This window comes from Micropterus salmoides, unplaced genomic scaffold (genome assembly GCF_014851395.1).
Source record: "Micropterus salmoides isolate LMB-PRFRI ecotype aquatic unplaced genomic scaffold, ASM1485139v1 Ms_hic_scaffold_14, whole genome shotgun sequence".
Classification (NCBI taxonomy): Eukaryota; Metazoa; Chordata; class Actinopteri; order Centrarchiformes; family Centrarchidae; genus Micropterus; species Micropterus salmoides.
This window is the reverse complement of record NW_024040485.1, coordinates 34,075,113-34,096,374: the sequence shown is the minus strand read 5'-3', so window position 1 is coordinate 34,096,374 and position 21,262 is coordinate 34,075,113. Positions and strand designations below refer to the sequence as shown.

The 21,262-nt window shown below is 37.8% G+C and overlaps 1 protein-coding gene and 1 gene segment (V, D, J or C); both read right to left on the bottom strand.

Moving 5' to 3' along the window:
• Nucleotides 1-273: 273 nt before the first annotated feature.
• On the bottom strand, nucleotides 274-7,521 carry LOC119901632. The segment is given in 3 exon segments: nucleotides 274-286; nucleotides 6,957-7,242; nucleotides 7,466-7,521. Coding segments are annotated over 3 exon segments (339 nt in total).
• Nucleotides 7,522-11,193: 3,672 nt separating this feature from the next.
• On the bottom strand, nucleotides 11,194-16,936 carry LOC119901631. The gene is made up of 4 exons (XM_038717206.1): nucleotides 16,570-16,936; nucleotides 16,166-16,479; nucleotides 11,605-11,754; nucleotides 11,194-11,460 (listed from the first exon to the last, which is right to left on the bottom strand). The coding sequence occupies exons 1-4, from the start codon at nucleotides 16,685-16,687 to the stop codon at nucleotides 11,194-11,196; spliced, it is 849 nt and encodes a 282-aa protein (XP_038573134.1). The 5' UTR covers nucleotides 16,688-16,936.
• Between the last annotated feature and the right edge of the window lie 4,326 nt (nucleotides 16,937-21,262).

Here is a 21,262-nt window from a genome sequence, read left to right as displayed (position 1 = left end):
CAGTGGATTGACATTTAATGCAATTGAAGCCTATTGGAATATAAGATTATTCCCTTCAGCTGAAGGGGCAAAAATAATCATCAAATGTCTAGACTCACTCAGTTGTAGGAAGGTCTGGAACACCAGAACTTCATATGTTTAAACCAGCTGCCATGATTGCTGGATTTTATGATGGGATCTATAATCTAATTTTGTTGGCAAAACAATGGAACCTGATGTTGTGTATTAAAAAATTTGATCTGAAGGCAACATGTAGATAGAAAATGAGAGGACCTAGGATTGAACCCTGTGGTACACAACAAGAAATCACAGCCTGAGAGAAAAACTGAGAAAATACTTTTGGATTTTCACTTCTCTCTGTCCCCTTCCTACCTTACGAGTAAATTCTTCTTTATTTTAAGGTGCTTGTAATAGGCAGTAATTAACAGTTAATAAGACACTTATAAGACCTTATAGGATGCTTATAAACAACAATAGAAGTGTTAATTAAAGCCTAATAAACTATTAATTGATTAATTATTGCTTATAAGACAATTATAGGCCTTTATTAGAGCTATAAGTTATATATACCTCATGAATGCGAGATTGGACATCACATTGTAATTTGTGCATGCCTTATTTTATAGCTGCATGCTAAAGTTAGCTTAAACTACACGCCTTATTTCATAGCTTCATGCTAACAGTAGCTTAAACTACATGCCTTATTTTATAGCTGCATGCTAAAGTTAGCTTAAACTACATACCTTATTTTATAGCTGCATGCTAAAGTTAGCTTAAACTACATGCCTTATTTTATAGCTGCATGCTAAAGTTAGCTTAAACTACATGCCTTATTTTATTGCTGCATGCTAACATTAGCTTAAACTACATGCCTTATTTTATATCTGCATGCTAATGTTAGCTTAAACTACACGCCTTATTTCATAGCTTCATGCTAACAGTAGCTTAAACTACATGCCTTATTTTATAGCTGCATGCTAAAGTTAGCTTAAACTACATGCCTTATTTTATTGCTGCATGCTAACATTAGCTTAAACTACATGCCTTATTTTATATCTGCATGCTAATGTTAGCTTAAACTACACGCCTTATTTCATAGCTTCATGCTAACAGTAGCTTAAACTACATGCCTTATTTTATTGCTGCATGCTAACATTAGCTTAAACTACATGCCTTATTTTATAGCTGCATGCTAAAGTTAGCTTAAACTACATGCCTTATTTTATTGCTGCATGCTAACATTAGCTTAAACTACATGCCTTATTTTATATCTGCATGCTAATGTTAGCTTAAAGTACATGCCTTCTTTTAAACTACATGCCTTATTTTATTGCTGCATGCTAACATTAGCTTAAACTACATGCCTTATTTTATAGCTGCATGCTAAAGTTAGCTTAAACTACATGCCTTATTTTATTGCTGCATGCTAACATTAGCTTAAACTACATGCCTTATTTTATATCTGCATGCTAATGTTAGCTTAAAGTACATGCCTTCTTTTAAACTACATGCCTTATTTTATAGCTGCATGCTAATGTTAGCTTAAACAACATGCCTTATTTTAAACTACAAACCTTATTTTAAACTACATGCCTTATTTTATAGCTGCATGCAAATGTTAGCTTAAACTACATGCCTCATTTTAAACTACATGCCTTATTTTATAGCTGCATGCTAATGTTAGCTTAAACTACATGCCTTATTTTAAACTACATACCTTATTTTAATCTACATGCCTTATTTCATAGCTACATGCAAATGTTATCTTAAACTACATGCCTTCTTTTAAACTACGTGCCTTATTTTATAGCTGCATGCTAATGTTAGCTTAAACTACATGCCTTATTTTAAACTACATACCTCATTTTATAGCTGCATGCTAATGTTAGCTTAACTACATGCCTTATTTTAATCTACATGCCTTATTTTAAACTACATGCCTTATTTGATAGCTGCATGCTAATGTTAGCTTAAACTACATGCCTTATTTTAAACTACAAACCTTATTTTAAACTACATGCCTTATTTTATATCTGCATGCAAATGTTAGCTTAAACTACATGCCTTCTTTTAAACTACATGCCTTATTTTATAGCTGCATGCTAATGTTAGCTTAAACTACATGCCTTATTTTAAACTACATACCTTATTTTAATCTACATGCCTTATTTTATAGCTGCATGCTAATGTTAGCTTAAACTACATGCCTTCTTTTAAACTACGTGCCTTATTTTATAGCTGCATGCTAAAGTTAGCTTAAACTACATGCCTTATTTTAAACAATTCGCCTTATTTTATAGCTGCATGCTAAAGTTAGCTTAAGCTACCTGCCTTATTTTAAACTACATGCCTTATTTTATAACTGCATGCTAATGTTAGCTTAAACTACATGCCTTATTTTAAACTACATACCTTATTTTAAACTACATGCCTTATTTTATAGCTGCATGCTAATGTTAGCTTAAACTACATGCCTCATTTTAAACTACATACCTTATTTTAAACTACATGCCTTATTTTATGGCTGCATGCTAACGTTACAATTAAACTACATGCCTTATTTTATAGCTGCATGCTAAAGTTTGCTTAAACGACATGCCTTATTTAATAGCTGCATGCTAGTGTTAGCTTAAATGGCATGCCTTGTTTTATATCTTAATGCTAATGTTAGCTTAAAGTACATGCCTTATTTTAAACTACATACCTTATTTTAGAGCTGCATGCTAAAGTTAGCTTATAATCCATGCCTTATTTTATGGCTGCATGCTAAAGTTAGATTACGTTAGACGTTAGCTTAAACTACATACCTTATTTTAAACTACATGCCTTATTTTATAGCTGCATGCTAATGTTAGCTTAAACTACATGCCTTATTTTAAACTACATGCCTTATTTTATAGCTGCATGCTAATGTTAGCTTAAACTACATGCCTCATACCTTATTTTAAACTACATGCCTTATTTTATATCTGCATGCTAATGTTAGCTTAAAGTACATGCCTTCTTTTAAACTACATGCCTTTTTTTTATAGCTGCATGCTAATGTTAGCTTAAACTACATGCCTTATTTTGAACTACAAACCTTATTTTAAACTACATGCCTTATTTTATAGCTGCATGCAAATGTTAGCTTAAACTACATGCCTTCTTTTAAACTACATGCCTTATTTTATAGCTGCATGCTAATGTTAGCTTAAACTACATGCCTTATTTTAAACTACATACCTTATTTTAAACTACATGCCTTATTTTATGGCTGCATGCTAAAGTTAGATTAAACTACAAGCCTTATTTTATAGCTGCATGCTAAAGTTAGCTTAAACTACATGCCTTATTTTATGGCTGCATGCTAACGTTACAATTAAACTACATGCCTTATTTTATAGCTGCATGCTAAAGTTAGCTTAAACGACATGCCTTATTTTAAACTACATACCTTATTTTAAACTACATGCCTTATTTTATGGCTGCATGCTAAAGTTAGATTAAACTACACGCCTTATTTTATAGCTGCATGGTAACGTTAGCTTAAACAACTCGTCTTATTTTATAGCTGCATGCTAAAGTTAGCTTAAACTACATGCCTTATTTTATGGCTGCATGCTAACGTTACAATTAAACTACATGCCTTATTTTATAGCTGCATGCTAAAGTTAGCTTAAACGACATGCCTTATTTTAAACTACATACCTTATTTTAAACTACATGCCTTATTTTATGGCTGCATGCTAAAGTTAGATTAAACTACACGCCTTATTTTATAGCTGCATGCTAACGTTAGCTTAAACTACATACCTTATTTTAATCGACATGCCTTATTTCATAGCTGCATGCAAATGTTAGCTTAAACTACATGCATTCTTTTAAACTACATACCTTATTTTATAGCTGCATGGTAACGTTAGCTTAAACAACTCATCTTATTTTATAGCTGCATGCTAAAGTTAGCTTAAACTACATGCCTTCTTTTATGGCTGCATGCTAAAGTTAGATTAAACTACATGCCTTATTTTATAGCTGCATGGTAACGTTAGCTTAAACAACTCGTCTTATTTTATATCTGCATGGTAACGTTAGCTTAAACAACTCGTTTTATTTTATAGCTGCATGCTAAAGTTAGCTTAAACTACCTGCCTTATTTTATAGCTGCATGCTAACGTTAGCTTAAACTACAAACCTTATTTTAAACTACATGCCTTATTTTATAGCTGCATGCTAATGTTAGCTTAAACTACATGCCTTATTTTAAACTACATACCTTATTTTAAACTACATGCCTTATTTTATAGCTGCATGGTAACATTAGCTTAAACAACTCGTCTTATTTTATATCTGCATGGTAACGTTAGCTTAAACAACTCGTCTTATTCTATAGCTGCATGCTAATGTTAGCTTAAACTACATGCCTTATTTTAATCTACATGCCTTATTTTAATCTACATGCCTTATTTCATAGCTGCATGCTAATGTTAGCTTAAACTACATGCCTTATTTTAATCTACATGCCTTATTTTAAACTACATACCTTATTTTATAGCTGCATGCTAATGTTAGCTTAAACTACATGCCTCATTTTAAACTACATACCTTATTTTAAACTACATGCCTTATTTTAATCTACGTGCCTTATTTTATAGCTGCATGCTAAAGTTAGCTTAAACTACATGCCTTATTTTAAACTACGTGCCTTATTTTATAGCTGCATGCTAATGTTAGCTTAAACTACATGCCTCATTTTAAACTACATACCTTATTTTAAACTACATGCCTTATTTTATAGCTGCATGCTAATGTTAGCTTAAACTACATGCCTTATTTTAAACTACATACCTTATTTTAAACTACATGCCTTATTTTAATCTACGTGCCTTATTTTATAGCTGCATGCTAAAGTTAGCTTAAACTACATGCCTTATTTTAAACTACGTGCCTTATTTTATAGCTGCATGCTAAAGTTAGCTTAAACTACATGCCTCATTTTAAACTACATACCTTATTTTAAACTACATGCCTTATTTTAAACTAAATACCTTATTTTAAACTACATGCCTTATTTTATAGCTGCATGCTAATGTTAGCTTAAACTACATGCCTCATTTTAAACTACATACCTTATTTTAAACTACATACCTTATTTTATAGCTGCATGCCCAATGTTAGCTTAAACTACATGCCTTATTTTAAACTACATGCCTTATTTTAAACTACATGCCTTATTTCATAGCTGCATGCTAAAGTTAGCTTAAACTACATGCCTTATTTTATGGCTGCATGCTAACGTTACAATTAAACTACATGCCTTATTTTATAGCTGCATGCTAAAGTTAGCTTAAACGACATGCCTTATTTTATAGCTGCATGCTAAAGTTAGCTTAAACAACTCGCCTTATTTTATAGCTACATGCTAAAGTTAGCTTAAACAACTCGCCTTATTTTATAGCTACATGCTAAAGTTAGCTTAAACTACGTGCCTTATTTTATAGCTGCATGCTAAAGTTAGCTTAAACTACATGCCTTATTTTATGGCTGCATGCTAATGTTAGCTTAAACTACATGCCTTATTTTATGGCTGCATGCTAATGTTAGCTTAAACAACTCGCCTTATTTTATAGCTGCATGCTAAAGTTAAGTGTCAATGTTAATAAAAATGTATTTCATAAGCTGCCTATAAATATTAAGATTTTTTAACCCTAACCCACTACAAGTGTCTTACAAGGAAATAACAATTCTGTTAATTTATCAATAACCAGCCCTTATAAAATGTTAATAAACAGCTTAATAATGTTTATGACAGGTAAATAAACATCAACAAGTTCCTAATAAGGGCCTATATGTGTCTTATCAATAATAAATGAGTTAATTGTGCTTTAGTTAACACTTATTTGTGTTATAAACATCTTTATAAAGTGTTTTCTTTATTACTGCTTATTACAAGCACCTTCAAATAAAGTGTTACCGAGACATATTTATATATACTGGTGTTCTTAATTCTCTGCAATTATGCTTTTCTTTCTTTCTGATTTTCTTTTCTATAAGTCAGCCAAAGTGAAAGCACTTGTGATTAACTTAAAGAAAATAGAGCTCACAGCCGGATGCTGAGTTCATCAGTCAGTTATCGTCTATTCCATAAACCAATCACAATGTGTTTTAAGACTTCATATTATTGACATGGTGTCATGGTTTTGGGTTTTGATGTTGTTATTTTCTATTTTATGTTGTATCTCCTGTGTCTTGTCTTACTTTATTTCCTGCCCTCGTGTTTTCCCGCCCGTTTGATTGGCTGCCCTGTCCTAATTAGTTTCACCTGTGTCTCCTTAATCTCCCCTCACTTGTGTGTTTAGTCTGTGCGCCTGCCTTGTCTTTGTCTATATGTCAAGCTTTCTAGCCATTTCCCAGTGTTTTCCTGTGTTTTGGATTTTTGGCCTGATGTATTAGACCGTTTAGATTTGGTTTATTGCTGCTTCCTTTGGATGTGTTTGCTATGTGTCTGCCTGTGTGGACCTTGGCCTGCCTCAGCTTGCTGTAAGTCAGTGTACTCTTTCATCTTGAAAACCATAAAACTGAACCTGCCATGCCTCTGGTTCTGGGTCTGGTCCACTCCCTCGTGTTCCTCTTTGCCCAATTGAACTTACTGTGACACAAAGATATTATCTCTGTATGTTCCCTTTGCCTATAGGTTTAAAAATCATGATTGAAAAACCCTCGAGGAAGATCATTCAGAGACATCCCCTCCTAATGAAAGGCTTCCTGCTAAGTGTTGTTAAAATGTTTTATACCTATAAGATATTACAAATATTTCATTGATTCATGTAGAATATAAGTAATTTAAGACTTCATCATCACACTGAAGTTTAACAGTGTGTGACTCCCTCTAGTGGACGTTGTGGAGTATTCTGTTGTCTTTGCTCCAAAGGTTTTTGTACAGAGTTTTGGTGTTTCCTGTCACTGTGGGCTGCAGAGCACAGTAGTACACAGCAGAGTCTGTCACTTTAGCTGAGATGATCTCCAGATTCACACGCTTGTCTGTTTTGTTAATGTGAGCTGAGAAAACAGAACCAGGTGAATGAATCGTTCCTCCCTCTGTGATGTAGAGCAGGAACTCTGGTCTGGATCTCTGGTATTGTCGGTACCACTGGATATTGGTGATGAGACCCTCATATTTACAGGTCAGGTTGATGTTTCCTCCCTCTGCAACATGTTCTTCAGGACTTTCTGGCGTTATGCTGTTCATGGAACCCAGGGCTGCAAAATGAGTCATTCATGTCAGTTAGTCTGCAAGAGATTCTAAAATCAAGAGACTCAACGGAGGTTCTTGACTTTCTGGATTCATTCAATAAACCAAATGTCTGTTTCTATCATGGAAGTTGTTCCCTTCCACAGAGAAACCTCTAGTTCTGAAATGTAGACCAAATATCTGGTTAATCCAGCAGGTTAATGAGCCTTTCATCTGTGTTCCAACACTCACCTATGAAGTGAGAGCAAAGTAAAAAGAGGTAAAGCAACATGTCTTTGGAGTTGTTAAAGCCAGACAGACAGCAGATGAGCAATGTTCTTCCACTGCAGTAGAATGAAGAAACTAAACAGCCTCTCTGCTGCACAGCCCTTCTCCTCAACATCAAGCTGATTGTGCTTTTAGTTCCTCAAACATTTCTGCTCTGGAGACGCAAAGAATCTCATTGGTTGAGTTGGACTTCAGTGGGCGGGGCCAGAGAATCCCCTTTTTAGAGATTGGCTGTCTACCAAAGTTCAGTTCAGCCAGTGAGATTATTTGTGCATCCAGAGCAGCTCTGCCTCAGAGAAATGTTTCCTGAATGTCCACTTTCAGTTCTTCACACCACTGTGAGACTGATGAAGCTGGATTACCTGAAAATTTGGTCTTTACTTGGGAACATGGAGCAATTTTTACTCTTCTTTGTTACTGTGGAGAAATCGTGATATCAATATTTTATATATTAAATCAGCCCTAGCAGGGATCAGAAGCCATCATGTCTTAGGGTGTACTCACACTATGTGATCCATACTGGGCCCGAGCACGTTTAACCCCTGACCTGTGCCGGTGCCCCCCTGAAGAGATGGACTCAGGCAGGGTAAAGGTTGGACACAGGACACATCTAATGTGATCGCTAACTGTCCTCGAGCTCTGAACTCAGACATAAACCCCATTGTGCTGTGTGAGAGGGAGCACTTTTATTCAAAACAGTAGTCGTATGTAGTGATGACTTAAACATGCGCAGGCCAGAGGGGGGGGGGGGACGTTTGTACTCAGGTAAGGGACAAGACAACTGGACCTTGTGTGAACACTCTCTTGATCTCCTACCTTGTCTTCGTTGGATGACTTGTGGTCAGTGACTTGGACCCTTTCCCAGTCAATGCTGTGACTGATTTTTATCTGGTGTTCTCAGACAGTTGATGTCTGTTTCTGCCACAGGTGGCATTTACACTGGGGACACTGGGGACACTGGGGACATGTCCCCATCAGTTTTTGAATTCAAAAAAACATCTGGAAAAAGAGCTTGCACAAAGAAATATTAAATAACTAAACACTTTGAGAAAGGTTTATTTGCACAATAAGAAAACATGCAATGCAATTCAAATATAGAAGAAACAAATGTGCTTTGTCCAAAAAAGACAAGTTTCCTTTAACATGAATAAATACATTTCCACTATAAATTGGTGCAGAAACCAGAATGCAGGAGGAGTTTAATGCTGGAGGATAACACACAGCAGCTCTGCTTTAATCTTGAGAAGCTGCAGAGCTGCAGTCTCTATTCATTCAACTTACATTGTAAATTTCCAGCTAAACTGAGGCTTATTGAAGATCTCAATTCAATTCAAATTAGCTTTATTTTCATGAATGTGTAACAACAATATTGCCAAAGCATCATACATACAACATAAGAACAATCAACCCCATACATTTCATTAAGCAAGTAATTAAAGCGTATGTGTTTGTGTTAAAAAAGATATATAAAAAAATAAAATAAATAATAATACAGTAAGCGTGTGTGTGTGTGTGTGTGTGTGTGTGTGTGTGTGTGTTAAAAAATAAAAATATATTAAAAAATAAATACAATACATAAATACAATTACTAAAATATCAAACGATCAAAATAATAATTTGAAAATCTGTACAATTATTTATCAGTCTGAGGTTCCACTGGTTGTCCTCACTTCATGGCATGAGGAGACATATTTTGCAGCAATTATTTCACATTTGGGCATTTCTCCCAGTAAATAGGGGAGTTTCTGTGCGTCTGATATGAATTCGAATTCGGGGTATATTTGGGAAATGTTTGCAAAGTGTTTTTGTCTTAGTGTTTTATATTTGGGGCATGAGGTTAGAAAGTGCAGCTCTGTCTCTACCTGTCCTCTGTCTCTACCTGTCCTCTGTCACACTGGCAGCAGAGTCTCTCCTCTTGTGGTAGCCAGCTCTGTCTGTGTCGACCCTTTTCTATGGCCAGGCTGTGTTCACTCAGTCTGGATGTTGTCAACATTTCTCTTAGTATGGGACATTTTATTGTGCTCAGGTAATTTGCCAGTGTGAATTCTCTTTTTAGGGTCAGATAACATTGTAATTTACTTTCTGTTTTGGTCGTTTCTTTCCAGTATTCAATATATTTTTCTTTCTGCTTGCTGATAATTTGGTTTGGTCTGCTTGAGTTGGCGTTGCTGTCCTGAGGCTGTTGGGGACTTGTTACTGCAGAGAGCCTCAGAACCAGCTGGCTGAGGGGACTCTTCTCTGGTTTCAGCTCCTGGTATGTTAGGGCTTTGTGATGATATGTCGGGGGGGTTAACTGATTTTAAGTGATTGTAAAATTTAAGTGATCTTTCCTGTATTTTTATTGGCCGAGCTCTGCTCTGCACAGGTTATTTGGTGTCTTTCTCTGCACCTGCAGGATGCTCTTACAGAACTCAGTATGGAAAGATTATATGATTGTTTTGTCCCATTTGTCAAATTCATTATTAAGTTTTGGCCCCCAGATGTCGCTACCTAATTATTGGTTCTAGTACAAACTGGAAAATTTTAAGCCAGATTTCAATTGGAATATAGATTTTAATGTTTCTTTTTATTGCATAGAAAGCTCTCCTTGCTTTGTCCCTCAGATCTTTCACGGCCATGTTGAAGTTCCCTGTGTATGTAATGTTGAGGCCATGGTAAGTGTAGTTTTTTGTGTGTTGTAATTTAGTTAGTTTTTTAAATTAGACAATGAAGCCAAATGATTAAATATTGAATTAATTCTCTTGAATTAACTCTGTACAGACCCAGCGTATGGCAGAGCTGTAGAAGCTGCATACCGCTTGTATTAGTCAGCTTGTCAAAGCTCTTTCTAGCAGGACATTCAGGGAGGGGGAAGCAGGTGCTTCCAGGTAAGTGTTTGTCTTCCTGGGTGTTCATAGTGTCAGCTCTTTACCCAGTTTGAGCGTTAAAGTCCCCACAGAGTAACACATTTCCCATGGTTTTATAATGGTTAACTTCCTCCTCAAGAATAGAGAAAGTATCTGGGTTGTAGTAGGGGATTCTGATGGAGGTATATAGATGGCACACATGTAGACATGTTGCTCAGCACAAATCATCTGTTTGTTCATTTTCATCCATATAGAAGATTCTTCTTTTTTAATAACTGTGATGGACTGGCTCAGTTCTGATTTACACCATATAATCAGGCCTCCTGAATCTCTGCCTTGGGTTATTGTGGGTTTTTTTGTTGATGGTATAATAATGTCAGTGTAGCTGTGAGGACGACCAGTGGAAACATCTTCTCTGCACCATGTCTCCTGTAAAACTATGATGTCAGAGTCTTTTAAGTCTCTATTAAAATCTGGATTTCTGCTCTTTAAATCAAAAGCTGAGGATCTCAGACCTCGAATGTTCCAACATGTTATTGTAAACGATTTCATCTCCAAGTGTAATCTGTTCAAAAATTAGACAAACACCTTAAAAAACTAATAATAGTAAACTAGATATTAAATAATACTAGTAACAAACGAAAAGAAAAAAAAGTGTAAAAAGAGGAAAATAGTGTTGTAGGTAAATGAATAAAATATTAAACTTTGAGTGACGTTTTAGAGTCTTTCATGTGTGAAATACTGTTAAGAATTATTGTGATGTCTCTAAGAGTCTCTGTTCTTCCACCATGTAGCTATATGAGGCCAGAGCAGAGCAGGTTCTGCATGTGTAATATGTCTTTGAGTTCACCAGAGGGGGGCGGGGCTGTGGCTCTTCTCACCGCTGCAGCGTAGTTCAGTCCAATAGGCTGCTGCTCCTGTAGTCCTGGTTCTTCCATTGGGATGAGGGGGGTATAGGACCTCCAGGCTGGGGGGCTCTGGCTGGGTATCAGTGGCCAGTGTTGTGTTGGCTGTGGGTTGTGATGTTGGTGATGCGGTGGGTTTGGTGGCCTGTCCGTCCTCTCTGACAGCCGGGGGTGGATGTATGGTGGAGGTCTGGATGGTCTTGGAGGTCTAGGAGGTCCTGGAGGTCTACGTGGGGTCTGCGTTGTGTGGTTACCCCTTGGAGTGGTAGTAGGGCTCCTTCCAAGAGCAACATCCTTCAGGTTCCTAGCAAGGGGGGGGACTGCATTTCTGTGCAGGTGTATGTTATCATACAGGCAATCCAGGTGCAGGGTCGGGTGGGGGGCCAAGAACACGTTGGGTTTGAGGGCACAGTCCCTGGAGAGTCCTGCTCTCCAGTCCTGTCCAGGGCCTCAGAGTGCTGGAGCAGGACAGGATCAGTGTCAGCATCTGCAGGCTGTCTGTCTGGAGCAGGGACAGAACAGGACGGTTGGAGAGATGCTTGCGAGGACCTCCTTCTCCTTCTCAGCTCTCAGTCTCGTAGCAGGAAAGTCGAGCTCAAACTGTCTCAGGTCTCCTTGTATCGTGGCAGTTCCATGTTTGAACAGGTTTACTGTTATTCTGCTGGTGTCAGAGTCATTTTCTTGCAGTGCACTTATTTTCCTTTTGATAGCTGGGGGGTAGTCGATGGTTTCAGAGTGTGGAGACATCATGAAACAGGTGTTGATCTTCGAGCTTCTGTGTTTAAAACAGCACTACTGCTGTTTGATGCTGTTGCTAGGTAACCACAGTCCAGTGTTAGCTTGTTAGCTATTAGCTTGAGTGTTTCAGTTGGGACTTGTTTTATGGTAATAAATATAAAAACTTACTGATTTCAGTGTCCAGTAGTTTGCTGTAACTTGTTTATTTTTGTTCTCTCCTTGTTTGTTTCTCTTCAGTTTGATGCTGTTTTCTGAGCTCCTTCTTCAAACTGTATCTCTTTTTCTTCTTTCTCCTCTTTTTCTCTCCTCTGGCGTATTGTGGTCACTTATTTTGCATTTTCCTCATAAAAAGTCGGTGTTTATCCAATTTTTGGACCAGAAACAAACATTTTTTTTTTAGCAGCAAGTCTCAAACATGACTTCTCAACAACAACAATCTCTCTCTCTCTCTCTCTCTCTCTCTCTCTCTCTCTCTCTCTCTCGCATGCTGTGCTGCCGACAACTGCATGCATGTAGTTGAGTATTTAACAGACTGAAGGGTGATACACTGTAAAAATATTTTTATGTGGGAATAAATATTTTATTATATCACCACTTTAACAAATCCTGACTGCATCATAAACCACTGGAGTTTAACAGTGTGTGACTCCCTCTAGTGGACGTTGTGGAGTATTCTGTTGTCTTTGCTCCAAAGGTTTTTGTACAGAGTTTTGGTGTTTCCTGTCACTGTGGGCCTCACAGCACAGTAGTACACAGCAGAGTCTGTCACTGCAGCAGAGGAGATCTGCAGATCCAGATGGGTTTTATCATCACTCACTTTAACAGACAGTCCAGGGACTGGATCATTTCCTACTGCTCCTGAAGCAGAGTGTGAGATGAGGAACTCTGGTGGTTTTTCTGGATGTTGCAGATACCAGAAGAAATAATCACTAGCAGTTGCTTGTTTGGAGTATTTGTAGGACAGAGTAACAGATCTGTCTTCTAAAGTGAACTCTTCATTCCTGACTGGAGTGAGTTCTTCACAGCTGACACCTGAAGGAAAAGATAACTCTGTAACTTTACAATCTAAAGGTTTCTATCAGTGAAGCTCTCTTAATGTTGATGATCTCACCTACCTCTTATTGTGAGCAGAAACAAAGTCACAAACAGACTGAAGTTCACTGACAGCATCTTAAAGAGAAAGAGAATCTGTCTGGTTTTGGATCAAACACCACTGTGAAAGTTTGTGTCTTTTCTCTCCTTGAGTCCCAGTTTTGCTCCTCCCTTAATCCCTCCTTCCTTCCTCTCACAACTCTGACAAATAGTGAGTTTGTCTCTGCTGTGGTGCTGTTATTCACTAAATGACATAATTTCCATCAGGTAACAAGTAGCTGATAAGATAACACTGATTGACACTTGACAGAACATGTGAAGGTCCTGACTGAGGTCAATCTTTACACAGACGATATGCTACTATTACTAGTATCTACTTCTGATTCTGTACCTGTCTGTTGCCTTATGATCTATTTCTATATCTGAAATAGATGCCAGATTTGCACATTACTTTTCTGACCTTCCATCTTTCGCTGTTTAAGTTATAATTGCTGGCAGTTTTAATATTCACACTGATGATTCAACAAACTCATTTAAACTCATTTAGGAAACACATTAGAGTCTTTCCCTTGGTCTGAGTATCAATTCTGTGGTTCTCTGATCACGTCTGACACTGTTACATGCTGCCCGAAAACAACATAGCAGAATTATCAGCACCTGTATCCTCAGTTAACATAGTGCCTTAATAATCTAAGTCAATCTACTTTAGACTCCACTGCTCCCATTAATCTCAGATCAAAGTTGCCTCTTAAACCATTTCTTGGATTGACGATAGTTTAAGGAGTCTTAAAAGATTGAACAGAAGAGCAGAATGGAGTTGGAGAAAGACTAAATTGCATGTCTGCTATTTGTATATGAAAGACCGTCTGACTTCTTACAACAAATGACAGACGACAGAGCCAACTGCCTTTCTAATCTAGTCACCGGGAACAAGCATGATCCTAGATTCCTGTTTAAAACCATTAGACAGACTTATCAACTCTGCTCCCCCTGCCTTACCACTCTCTTCAAATGCTGACTGTGAGTTGTTTTTATGATCTTTTTCTAAGCAAAAAGTCACTAACATTAGGTCTAACAGCTACTACCACTGTTGTTGCTGATATTTCTGATAACCCTGCCTGTCCTGAACTGCTCAGCCATTTTCAGCTAATTTCTCTTCCTGAGCTCATCGATACTGTCTCTCACATGCTTTCCTCTTCAAGCCCTCTTGACATCTTAACCACCTCAATCCTGTAAAACATTATTTTACATGTACATTTATTTGATGCTTTTATCCAAAGCGACTTACAATTGCTATATATGTCAGAGGTCGCACACCTCTGGAGCATCTAGGGGTTAAGTGTCTTGCTCAGGGATTCATAGGTGTTTCACAGCAGATTCTCTCACACCGAAGGCATGTGTCTTATCCACTGCACCATCACCACCTGCCATATGCGTGACATATGGGTTATGGGTGACATTGGCCCTAGCTTACTTCACATTATTAATTGTTCCATTACTTCCTGCCACATCCGCAATTATTTTAAGCAAGCCAGCATTCAGCCTCTAATAAAAAAAATATGCTTTCATATCCAAAGTTCTTGAAAAGGTGGTGCTAACTCAATTCTTAGCTGTGTTAGATGATAAGAGCATTTTTGATGGGCTTCACAAACAACACTTATTAGGGTTAAATACAAAAGACTGATGTGTGCTCATGCTGGGAACATTCTGTTTTACTGCTCCTGCTTCAGTGCTGAGTTTGACACTGTCAGTCAAATAGAGAATTTTCTGTCTTCATCTATAATTATGTTTCATCTTCCCTTCTGCAGATGTGCAGGGCGCCACAAGGATCTAGTCATTGTCCAGTGTTGTTTTCCCTTTGGATGCATCCATTAGGAAACATCATTATCATGTTTAAAGGTGAAGTGCTTAAGATTTAGTAGCATCTAGCAGTAAGGTTTCCAGATGTCTAGTCTACTATAGAAATAACTCATTCTAAAAAAACAGAACCGTTCATTAGGTCTTTATACACCACTGAGAACATAGTTAAGGATCTTTTATTGCATTTCTGTCAGTAGATCCTTAGAAATATCACACACTGGACCTTCAATCTTCTATCACTGCTATTCTGATAATACAGGGATCTACTTTTCTCTTTAGCTAATGTTGGCTGTCTGGGCAGTTTAATAAAGTGCTTGACTGCTGTTGTGGATGATTTATTACTTTCTGTAGCTAAACTCAGACAAGACAGAAGTAATAATCATTGGCCCTGATCACCTTACAACCATATTGGTCCACTGACAACCAATTTAAAATCTCCATCCAGAAATGTAGGTGTCACATTTGACCTTCAAACCACATGTCAATAATCTCAATAAATCCTGCTTCGTCCACCTAAGCAATCAAACCATTATTCGGTGTGACCACCCTTAGCCTTCAATACAGCTTCAACTCTTCTAGGTGCATCTCATTCTTGTACCACTCTCCAGCCCTTCGGTGCACAAACTGTGTTCTGCTGCAGCCAAATATTTCACATGTTGACATGTTTCTGCGTCTGTGATCCTCAGTGCTGCCTGTTTCTTTGTGCTTCTTCAGAAGACCTTGGACTGCACATCTGGAAACTGCTGTCTGCCATGAAACATCTGCCTGGTAGAGACCTTTCTGATGCAGTATAACTACCTTGTGTCTTGTTGCTGTGCTCAGTCTTGCCATGATGTCTGACTCTTCAAACTGTCTTCAGCAGCCTCACCTTGTTAGCTGAGTTTGGCTGTTCCTCACTCAGCTGGATTCCTCCTACACAGCTGTTTCTGTTTCACTTAATGATTGTGTTTCAAACTACATATTGAATTGCTGATCATTGGCACCTGTCTGGAATAATGATTTAATACACCTGATGACATGCCTACAAAATCCCTGACTTTGTGCAAGTGTACTTAGGAGAACTGCTGTTTGAAGGCAAAGGCTGGTCACACCACAACAAATCCAGACTGGATCATAAACCACTGAAGTTTAACAGTGTGTGACTCCCTCTAGTGGATGTTGTGGAGTATTCTGTTGTCTTTGCTCCAAAGGTTTTTGTACAGAGTTTTGGTGTTTCCTGTCACTGTGGGCTGCAGAGCACAGTAGTACACAGCAGAGTCAGACAGCTGAAGCTTCTGGATCTTCAGAGGAACTGATCTTGAGGTGGAATCCAGTGTGGATGAAAATCTCTCCTTGTACTTGTCTGCTGTTTTCCCTTCATCCCGTTGAAAGCGGCTCAGTATGAATTCAGGGCTGTTGTTTCCATCCTGTTTGTACCAGAAGAGATTTGGACTTTGAGAACTGGTGTTATATAGACAGCCAAGTGTTACTGGCTCTCCTTCAGCAGCAGTCACGTCTCCTTCTGGTTGCAGCACGTTGTCTTTTTGTGCTCTGCATTCTGTAAAACAGCAACAAACAGTATCAGTGTGCTGTTAAAGAATCATGTCAATGTTGGATTGATATCAGAGAACCAGAGTTGTGTTCATACCAAGGCACACAGCAGCCAGCAACACTGAGATGAACAGAGGCGTCATATCTGCAGTGTTGAGGAACTGTGAGCTCCAGCAAGTATAAAGAAGGCTGTGATCTCTCTGTTTAGTCTTCATCAACACTAAGTTGGTGGATTAGAAGGAGGAGCCTGATCACAGTGACGGGGCTCATTCACAGCCCTGTGTTATTCCCCGACTGACAACTTTACACTCAACACATTTTCCTCACTCTCTCCTTTCCTAGTGTGACAATTAGGATCAATTAGTGAATGTTTTTAATATGGTATCAGCATCATGTTAAAGGCCTGTCAGTTTGCCAGCCTGTCCACAGCTTCTCCAGATAAAGGGCTAAAATATGAAGCCTGTTCAGAACACATAAGGATCTCCAAAACCAGCTCGGTGGTGTCGACCATTTCAAACAGGATATTCCACTGAGAGCGAATGGTTAAGAGCTGCTACCACCAGTTTACCACATAGAGGCTTCAGCAAACACTCCCTCACTCCCACAATGGGTCAGTCACGTCCTTTCTAGACTCTTCCAAGGGCTGATTTAGGTGCTTCGATCTCTGGAGCTGCCGCATTACTGACAGTGAAAGCAGAGATGTTTGTGTTAATTATGGTTGGACATCTCCCCCTCTAACAAATGAAGGCAGTCTGTGCAAACATGGAGCTTATTCTGTCTCCAAACACTGGTGTGAAACTGGTCATGACTCAGGCTTTGGAGTGAAACATTAAGGTGTTTGTCCATCCTTGTCTGGATGTGAAAGTGCAGTGGGACTCTGGCCGACGTTACATACCAGCTTATTATTATTAAGTTATGAAACTTACAGTCCATAATTTATTGTCAGATGTATTTGAACTTTTTCTTTAGTGAGTCTTCTGGAATAAAGAATCGAGTCAAGATGTCTAAGAATTTTAGTGTGTCAGACAAACATACAGAGGTGCAACCAGTAAAGTATTTCCTGTCCCTCAGTTCTGGTTTATATAGCATAGAGCATATCTGCCCTAAATGGTAGGTTTCGTCTCTTTTATTCGATTTAGCAGGAAACATATTTCAACCCATTTATCAAATTGTCCCATAGATGTTTTATCTTTCTCAGTCGTAAATTTTATAACTGGCAGAAGGATTTTAAGAGCTGTTTCCCACTCAGTTCTCACTTTACTCCAACATATCCCTTATTTGTTTCTCTACGTACCTGTACCTTCATCTCTGGAAATGACACTTGTGCTGCCGTTCAGTGGTGGACAGTAATTACGTACATTTACTCAAGTACTGTCCTTATGTACAAATACTGAGAGATTGTTCTTTTTTCTTCACTACAACAGCTTTTGTTACTTTACAAAGTAAGCATTGTACTACATATGAAGAGTTTATAAAATATAATGTTTTGTAATTAATTTAATTACCCAACAGTTTATTAAAGCACAGCTGAAACAATTAGTTGGTTGAAAAAATGTTTTTATTGGCAGCTGTTTTGATCATTTGTCATTTTTCATGTCAATACATTTCATCGTTCCAGCTTCACAAATTAATTATTTAAAAATTTTTGATGTAGTGTTAATAATATTGATGTTTGGATTGACATGAACAATTTTAGGCCAATCTCTCCCTGTTCTTTCAAAAATCTTGAAATCATTAGTTGCTATCCAATCATATTTGGACTCGCAGAACATTTGAAATGAAATACAATCCGGTTTCAGGTCAGTGCATAGTACAGTAACCACCACTTTAAAAGCTATGGATGACTTCAACGAGGCTATAGATAACAAATTTAGCTGTGTATCATTGTTCAGAGAACTTCCGTACTGTGGACCATCCATCACTTGTTAATACCCTGCTGAGAGCAGGCATTGGATGCAAAGCGGCTAAATGGTTCCACAGTTACCTGACCAATCATTCACAAATGGTTAAACATGGAAACGACATGTCAGATCCAGTCCTTGTTAGGAAAAGAGTTCCACAAGGCTCAGTTTTGGGACCCTTGCTTTTCCTAGTTTACATTAATAATATTTGTGATGTTTAAATTCTGTAAGGATCATCTGTATGCAGATGACACAGTTCTGTACTCCTGTGCCTCCACAGCAGAGTTGGCCTTTTCAAATGTGCAGGCAGATTGTTATACCCTGCAATATGCTCTGTCAGATTTGAAGTTGCTTTTAAATTCCCACAAAACTAAAGTTATGATTTTTGCCACTGGGCGAACAAAGGTACCACCCCTCTCCATCACGACCCTGTATGGAGTCTGTATCCAGTCTGTTGATAATTACAAATATCTGGGAATCTGGTTTTACAAAAAACCTAAATTTTAAATAACATGTTTATTATCTTGCAAAGAAATTAAAATTCACGTTGACTTTTCTGTGTAGGTGAAAGTCCTCCTTTCCCATGGCTTCACAAAAACACTTAGTTGCTGGCCTTTTTCTGCCACAGATTGATTATAGGGACACTACCTACAGGTTTGCCTCTCTGTCCACCTTGTCCAAACTTGACCCCCTTTATCACTGAGCTCTCAGATATGTCACTAACTCTAGTTTCAGGATACATCATTGTATATTGGACAGACTGGCAGGATGGTCATCCCTTCACTTGCAAAGATATGTTAGGTAGACTTCCAAATTATTTAAACAGGACATTTTTAACTTTACAAAGCAGTCATAATCTCAGGTCACATAATGGGCTACAGTTTAAAGTGCCTGCTATCAGAACCAGGGCAGGTACTCAAAGTATAAAAGGGGCACATGGAACAAGGATTTAAATAGGGCTGTTCTCAGAATATTGATACAGAAATATATCGTTATGTATTCCTTGCTGATATGCGTTTACTGATGCTTCTGTATTGATACATCAGCGAATGGTATGACACAGTTTTGAAAAAGAAACACAGGGAATACCCAGCTCTTGCTTTAAACACTGTGGGCTGTTGATGGTGTTGCTGGGGATGTTGCTGCTGATACTACTGGTGGTGATCTGTGACTATCGATATTATAACAAACTTAGGAGATATTAGCTGATTAAACAAATACGTGACCATGACAAGATGTAAAGATTGCTGACAGTATTTGGAACTGGCTCACAGTGACTGACCTGCTGTAGTGCTGCAGCCGTTGCCAAGGCTGACTGCTACGATAAAATAAGAGGGAGATGGTCACAGAGACTGCTGCACACCAAAAGCTGCAGGTAGAGGAAATAAGATACCAGGTTCAAAACTGTGTGGGAAATAATCTGAGAAGGATAGAGTACTGGGAGAAAGGACGAGGTCGGCCAAGGCAGGGTTAAGAGTGAGACAAATCTATAGACAGGTGTGTGCGTGTGTCTATAGGCAATATTTTGATAATGATATATTTCACTGTGACATTTGGAATTCTTACATTTATTTAATCTGCCATCTCCTTTTACATGTTGCTACATCCCGAACCCCATTACCCATAAACGTGAAATAAAAACAAATTTAAAAAAAAACAAATAAAGGAACAATTACTAAAATAACTGACAATGAAAATAATAATAATTTGAAAACCTTTCAAAACAATTATTATATTTGATTCTATTCTGAGTTTCCACTGGTTGTCCTCTGTTCGTGGCATCCATCTATCTCTCTCTTTCACTGTCTCTCTTTCACTATCTCCATCTTTCAGTATCTCTGTCTTTCACTATCTGTCTTTCACTGTCTATCTTTCACTGTCTTTCACGGTCTGTTTTTCACTCTTTGTCTTTCACTATCTCTCTATTTCACTGTCTCTGTTTTTAACTATTTATCTTTCATTATCTCTGTCTTTCATTATCTCTTTCACTATATCTTTCATTATCTCTATCTCTTAACTATCTTTTCCGTATCTCTTCACTATCTCTGTTTTTAACTATTTCTGTTTCATTATCTCTGTCTTTCACTATCTCTTTCACTGGCTCTGTCTTTCACTATATCTATCTTTAACTAGCTGTTTTTCACTATCTCTTTCACTATTTCTTGTTCACTATTTCTTTCATTATCTCTTTCACTATCTCTTTCAGTATCGCTATCTTTCACTATCCCTTCCGTATCTCTTCACTATCTCTGACTATTTCTCGTTCACTATTTCTCGTTCACTATTTCTTTCATTATCTCTTTCAGTGTCTCTATCTTTCACTGTCCCTTCCGTATCTCTTCGCTATCTCTTTCTATCTCTATCTTTAATGATGTCTTTCACTCTCTTTTTCACGGTTTCTGTCTTTCACCATGTCTATCTTTCACTATCTCTTTCAATATGTCTATCTTTCACTGTCTGTCTTTCACTATCTCTCTTTCCCTATCTCTTTCACTGGCTCTTTCTTTCACTATGTCTATCTTTAACTATCTCTGTCTTTCATCATCTCTTCAGTATCTTGTGTGGAATTGCCATTAGAATCTCTTTCACTGTTTCTGTCTTTCACTGTCTTTTTCACTCTCTTTCACTATTTCCTTCCCTGTCTCTGTCTTTCACTATCTCTCTTTCACTATTTCTTTCCCTGTCTCTGTCTTTCACTATCTCACTTTCACTCTTTCACTATTTCTTTCCCTGTCTCTGTCTTTCACTATCTCTCGTTCATTATCTTTCACTGGCTCTGTCTTTCACTATCTCTCTTTCACTCTCTTTCACTATTTCTTTCCCTGTCTCTGTCTTTCACTATCTCTTGTTCATTATCTTTCACTGGCTCTGTCTTTCACTAAGTCTATG